At 42.7% G+C, this 6,302-nt stretch overlaps 1 protein-coding gene across 1 annotated transcript in view; it reads left to right on the plus strand.

Moving 5' to 3' along the window:
* Positions 1 to 6,302, plus strand: part of klhl32 (kelch-like family member 32) — a 44,874-nt gene that overhangs the window by 22,012 nt on the left and 16,560 nt on the right. The window contains exon 4 of the mRNA XM_032517872.1: positions 1,948 to 2,059. Coding sequence (XP_032373763.1) covers positions 1,948 to 2,059 — 112 coding nt within the window. The remainder of the gene's footprint in view (positions 1 to 1,947; positions 2,060 to 6,302) is intronic.

A 6,302-nucleotide genomic window follows, 5' to 3' on the forward strand; every position in this document is an offset into this window, starting at 1 on the left:
CCCCACACTCTCTGCTAATCAATGACTCTGTCATCCCCTCATGTTGTGACACCAGTCAATAGCTTTGATTAGCGAGCAGCAAGCTGGACTCACGCACAGCAGGACCCGACTGCAGACGCAGCGTCCACCGCTTTGATCTCATGTGGCGTGCGAGGTGCACGTGCGTGCGCGCGTCCGAGGGAGAGGAAGAGTGAGAGGCTGTTTAACTGAAAGTACTGATTGTGCTATTTATTTCTGTTGACCTCCGGGGCCAAGGCTGGCGAATCAATACAGAAGGGCTCTAGGATGTTGCATCTGACCAGTGTTGATTGACTATGATGCTGTTTTGTGAGCACGCACACACGCCAACAAAACCCATTTCTCAGTCTGTTGTTGCTGTGACAACTTAGAGATATAATATGATCAGAGATCAGAGAGTCCACATTGAAGGAGAGGAGGAACAAAGCAGGATTTAATTTCACCTTCAATGTCTGTGACTTCTTTTCTTCTGTTGTTCCATGGCACGGTTTGTTTCAGAAAATGCAAAATAAAATATCTCTGTGGTGGTTCAAAAGAGAAAAAAGGTCAAAGACACACATTTTTAAAGGTGCTTTAAGTGATGCCATGCATTTTTTTAGGTTAAAACATTTTCTGTCACATACAGCAAACATCTCCTCACTATCTGCTAGCTGCCTTGTCCCAGAACACACTGTAAAAAACATCTCCTCACTATCTGTAGCTGCTGTCCCCAGAACACACTGTAAAAAACATCTCCTACTATCTGCTAGCTGCCTGTCCCCTGAACACAATGTAAAAAATCTTCACTATCTGCTAGCTGCTGTCCCAGAACACACTGTAAAAAACATCTCACTATCTGCTAGCTGCCTGTCCCCAGACACACTGTAAAAAACATCTCATATATGCTGCGATGCCTGTCCCCTGAACACACTGTAAAAAACCTCTCTCAATATCTGCTAGCTGCCTGCCCCAGAACACACTGTAAAAAACTCTCCTTACTATCTGCTAGCTGCCTGCCCCCTGAACAACACTGTAAAAAACATCTCCTCACTATCTGCAGTGCCTGCCCTGAACACACTGTAAAAAACATCTCCTTACTATCTGCCTGTCCCCTGAACACACTGTAAAAAACCTCTCTCACTATCTGCTAGCTGCTGTCCCTGAACACACTGTAAAAAACATATCCTCACTATGCTAGCTGCCTGTCCCAGAACACACTGTAAAAAAACATCTCACTATCTGCTAGCTGCCTGTCCCAGAACACACTGTAAAAAACTCTCTACTATCTGCTACTGCCTGGCCCCAGAACACACTGTAAAAACATCTCACTATTGCTAGCTGCTGTCCCCAGAACACACTGTAAAAAACATCTCCTCACTATGTGCTAGCTGCCTGTCCCCTGAACACACTGTAAAAACGAGGTCTCTGTAGACAGCCCAGGGTCTACAAACGGCTACAAAAACAAAACTGCCCCAACCTGCACCACCAGCCAATAACCAACAAGAAGGATTTGGGGGTGGGGGTTGGGGGGTTAGTGCGCGGAAGGAAGGGGGAGGGGATGGGAGGAGGAGGGAAAGAAATTACATTTAAATGTATTTAAATGGATATTTTCTTTTAAAATCTATAGACACACACCTTGAAAAGGCTGTTTGTGCCACAATGCATGGGTTGCTGCCTATTTTTATTTTCAATGTCCTAGATATCTCTATATGAATATTGAACATATCAATAAAGGCTATTTAACAAAATGTGTGCCTTAGACCTTTTTTCTCTTTTATGTTCCCCTTCCAAAGAGCACCTTCGTGATGTTTGAACATCTGAGCGCTCCAGACGTTTGTTCTTCTAAAGTCTCTCTGTGGTGGTGTTTCCTCAGCTAACCTCCGTATGTGTGTGTGTGTGTGTGTGTGTGTGTGTGTGTGTGTGTGTGTGTGTGTGTGTGTGTGTCATCAGGCTATGTTCAGCTTGTGCATGGTGGAGAGTGAGGCAGACGAAGTGACTCTGCAAGGAGTGACCAGCGTGGGACTGAAGCACGCCTTGGACTTCGCCTACACCGGACAGGTGAGTCTGAGCCATAGACACCACAGCTGAGAGTATATTACGTCATTCAACTAACAGCAGCCAGCTTATAAAATGCTCTGCTGACTTGCATGATGCCAGCAGGGGCAGTGAAGATTGTTATTCAATCATTATGGATGCATTCATGTGTAAGAAAATTAAAATGTTAGTGCTGGTTCAGGGGGAGCTGATTTCAACAACGCATCATGTTTTATAAGCAGACCAAATGTTTTGCATGTAAAACTCCATCTTTGCAGGTCCTGTGTTGTAAAAAGTGGGGCTTCCGTATAGTGATGTCATTATACAGTAGAAAATGGCGCTACAGTGCTGTTACAGTCATTCCCCAGATGCTACTCCAAGTGCAGATGCAGAAGACCAGGAAACGTTGACCAATCAGAGCAGACTGGGCTTTTCAGCAAGGGGGCTTAAAGAGACAGGCGCTAAAACGGAGCATTTCAGACCGAGGGTGAATACAGGTATATTCAGATAGACAGTATGAAGAAAATAATGTGTTTTTTGAACATTAAAGAATGTAAAGTGGTTCAAGTACAAAGCCAAAATACAAGTATGAACCTGAAAATGAGCATCATATGGGACCTTTAAGTAACTAGATCTTTTACTATAAGAGCAAAACATGCAGCATTACCTCTAAAATGCAGTTAAATATAAGTCTAAAATGGAAACTCTCAAGTAGTATGATCACTTTAGAACAGGGGTCTTCAACATTTTTTAGCTTAAAGAGACAGAGTAGAGACCACCTACTACAAATACTGTATAAAATCGAGTTGCATATTAGACTACAAACATGAAAATGAATGGATATATTATACATATATCAAGTTTTAATGTTAAATATACATGTGAAAGGTACAGTGAATCCTTAAGCTTAATTGTTTGGCTATTATATCTAGTAAGCTTAGCTTAGCCATTTTATCTTTGCTATTAAAATGTTGGATTTGTATTAATGTACTGTATATTTTCAGACATATATATATATTTTTTTTAAACTAATTTAGAACCCCCCCTAACTAACTCTGAGGACCCCCTAGTGGTCATGGACCCCCTGTTGAAGAGCTCTACTTTAGAATTACAGTAACACATTACAGTTCCATTAGCTCCTTTTCACCATTGCCAGTATGGCACCGAAATAAATCAAAACAGGACATTTGCAGATTACCACTTCAATCCCAGCAGCACAAGCTTCTACTGCGGCATGCCTTTGGATACAGCATTATCCAGGAGTCTCCTCATCTTTGGTCACACAGCAGAATATTATTATGGGTTCTTAACCCATGTAAGAAACACAATTAAAGCCAAGAAGGCAGAAGTAGAGAGCACAGTATTACATTTCCACTGTCCTCACCCGGTCAACAGTGTGTGATCATTTCTAATAACCATCCTTGAGCTTTTTAGTGCCAGCGATGCTCGGTCCAACAAGCAGCCGAGCGGCTTACGCAGTACATCGAGAGGCCAGGAACTTTGTAATTACTCCTAATTGTATTTCCACAGTGGAAATGAGCGAAGAGAGGGTCGGTTTGGCTGTGGAAGTAGGTCAACAGCAGGCTTGCGAGCCGCCCTGCTTTGGCTGGCACAGCCCCGGTCCGCCGAGAGGAGATGATAGCAGATGAGATGAGGGCAATATGCTTATCCCCACACCGTAAAATAATGACCCACTGAAAAGCCTTCTGCCACATGTCATAGGCCGGCAGGGTGAGGGAGGAGACACGCTCCCACAGGATGCTGTCGGCCTGGAAGTCAGTTAGTCACTTTAATGATATTTCCCACAGTGGATATCTTAAACAATTAAACTATTGCAACATCCTGCGATGTTACCACAGTTTTATTACCCACAAACAAGACATTTTTTCTAAATCTTCTAGTTCCTGAGCTAAAAAAGGGAAAGGGATGTGAGCCTACATGGGTCTAATCGTGTGTAGAAGACATCTATATTTTGCCACACAAGCATTTCCTTTCATTTTGTCTTCTCCTCCAGGTGAAAACTCACAATTGAATGCCGGTTTACACGAGAGCTCACTACACTCCCACACTCGGCGTTATAAAACTGACTTCTGCTGCGTGAGGTTGAAGTGCTCTAACTGTAGTGGGCCAGTGGAGTGGAGAGGAAGAGCATGGCAGGATATGAAGAGGGATCACTTACAGTTATTACAGTTATTATTTTTGGGTTGCCTTCATTGCTGCTGCTGCTGCCTGCCAGGACACTGATTAAGTCAAAGAAGAAGAGGAAAAAAAAGGCAGTTTTGTTGAGCTTTGTTTCTTAATTTGAGAGAAATTTGATCGGATTGTTGATCAAACTTGGAGGTCTTTCTGTTCTTATTGAGGCTCAGTGCATAAAGATCCTAAGCAAAGGAAGCATCCAGAAGAAAATAACCACTTATTACAGCTTTCTATCCTTTTTTTTTCTTCCCTGCACTACCTATACTTATACTTATCTAAAATATTTTATATTCTTATATTTTACATTTTTATATTTCGTGTCTACACTGTAAAGGGGTTGCTTCAATCTCATTGCACGGGTACTGCACTTGTGTATAATGACAATAATAGCTTTCTATTTTATTCTATTCTATCTTAATATGTTAAGCTTCTGGAAGCCCATAGATTGTGTTGGCAGCTAACTGGACCACTGCCCATAACTGGCAGGAAGCAATAATCTGATAAATGTGCAGATGCAGCTTATTGTAGAGACATGAAAAAAAAAAATACTTGCTGGGATTTTTTTTCCAAAGTTGCTTTAGTTCCAGAGAACATATCAAAAATTAGCTTGATGATCTCCAGCAGACTGTTTACATGAATGCCAAAGTGGCCAGATAATGTGCGCATTTATATGCAGCAATGCATGTCATTGCGGGGGGGGGCAGTAACTCAGCCTGTAGGGAGTTGTGTTGGGAACCGGAGGGTCGCTGGTTCAAGTCCCCGCATGGACCAAAGTATGGTAGTGCCAAGGTGCTCTTGAGCAAGGCACAGAACCCCCAACTGCTCGGGTTGCCTTTCCATGGGCAGCCCCCCCCCCCCCCCCCCCCCCCCCCCCCCCCCCACCTCCCAATTCTGACATTTCTCCATTTAGTTCATGTATAGAAATTGATCCTGTGTGTTATAACAACAAAGTGTCAATTGCAATTCCCCCTTGCGATATTAATAAAGTATACATTATTAGTATTATTAAACACAAATACTGACTAAAACGTTTTTCACATAACTTGCAATAGGCGGACAAACATGCACCCGAAGAAAGTAGTACATTTTTTGTACATGTCCAGATTTGTTCTGTCAGGATGAAAAATAGGCGCTGCCGTTCCTTTTTTTTTTTTAAATGCCAAATGATGACGAGGCTTCCCCATAAACGATAGCCACAAATGCTGCATAATAACAATAATCAGTCCACTGCCGTGCTGTATCAACAGTAGTGAGAGGCGAGGGTGACAAATGATGAAGTATTTTTTCACTTTTCGCAACTAATGCAGTCACGGCTCTGTGGCTATGTAGGGCACTACCGCTGACTGGATTATCAAAGATGTGTTCCTGCCCTTTAAAACCAAACTACACTTTACTTGGAGTAGACTGCTTGAGAGGTAACATGGGGCATGTTTAGTCGGATTGGGCTGTTATTGCATTGATTAATAACTCTATGAGATTCTGTTGTGTGCTGAGAACAGACAGAAAAGGTCAGTTTAGCCTCCATATTGTACATAATACTTGGCTCTGCTCTCCCAGCACTATGAATTGGCTGTATTACAGTAGCTTTGTGTTGCATATGGTTGGGTGATTTGGAGGAAACATAAGGATGCATTCAGCAGATAATTTTAGCTGCTGTTCATTTAGTTCAACAGGAAGCATTTTGGCAGAGTCAGTGTCGTAATAATTGCCTGAATATGTTGCTTTGCTGGGAGGATGATTATGGGGAATCAAGCATATTGGTAGAGCCGTTTGTTGTTATGCTGTGCTGTCTGTCACATTCACTTTCCCCGGCTCTATTGCACATACATACCATTGTGAATGACCTGGCTTACAGACAGATTTCTCAGTGATTCCAAAAATAATGACAATAATATTAATAATGAATACTTTCTTAATCCTGCAAGGAAAAAACACAGTGTTTTCACGTTACACACAGGCCTGAATTACACACACATGCTCAGTGCCCATACATGCACTAATGGAGAGAGTGGGGGGGGGCTGCCCATGGAAAGGCATCCCCGAGCTGTTCGGGGTTCGGTGCCTTGCTCAAGAGC

Source organism: Etheostoma spectabile, chromosome 6, assembly GCF_008692095.1.
Source record: "Etheostoma spectabile isolate EspeVRDwgs_2016 chromosome 6, UIUC_Espe_1.0, whole genome shotgun sequence".
NCBI classification, from domain to species: domain Eukaryota; kingdom Metazoa; phylum Chordata; class Actinopteri; order Perciformes; family Percidae; genus Etheostoma; species Etheostoma spectabile.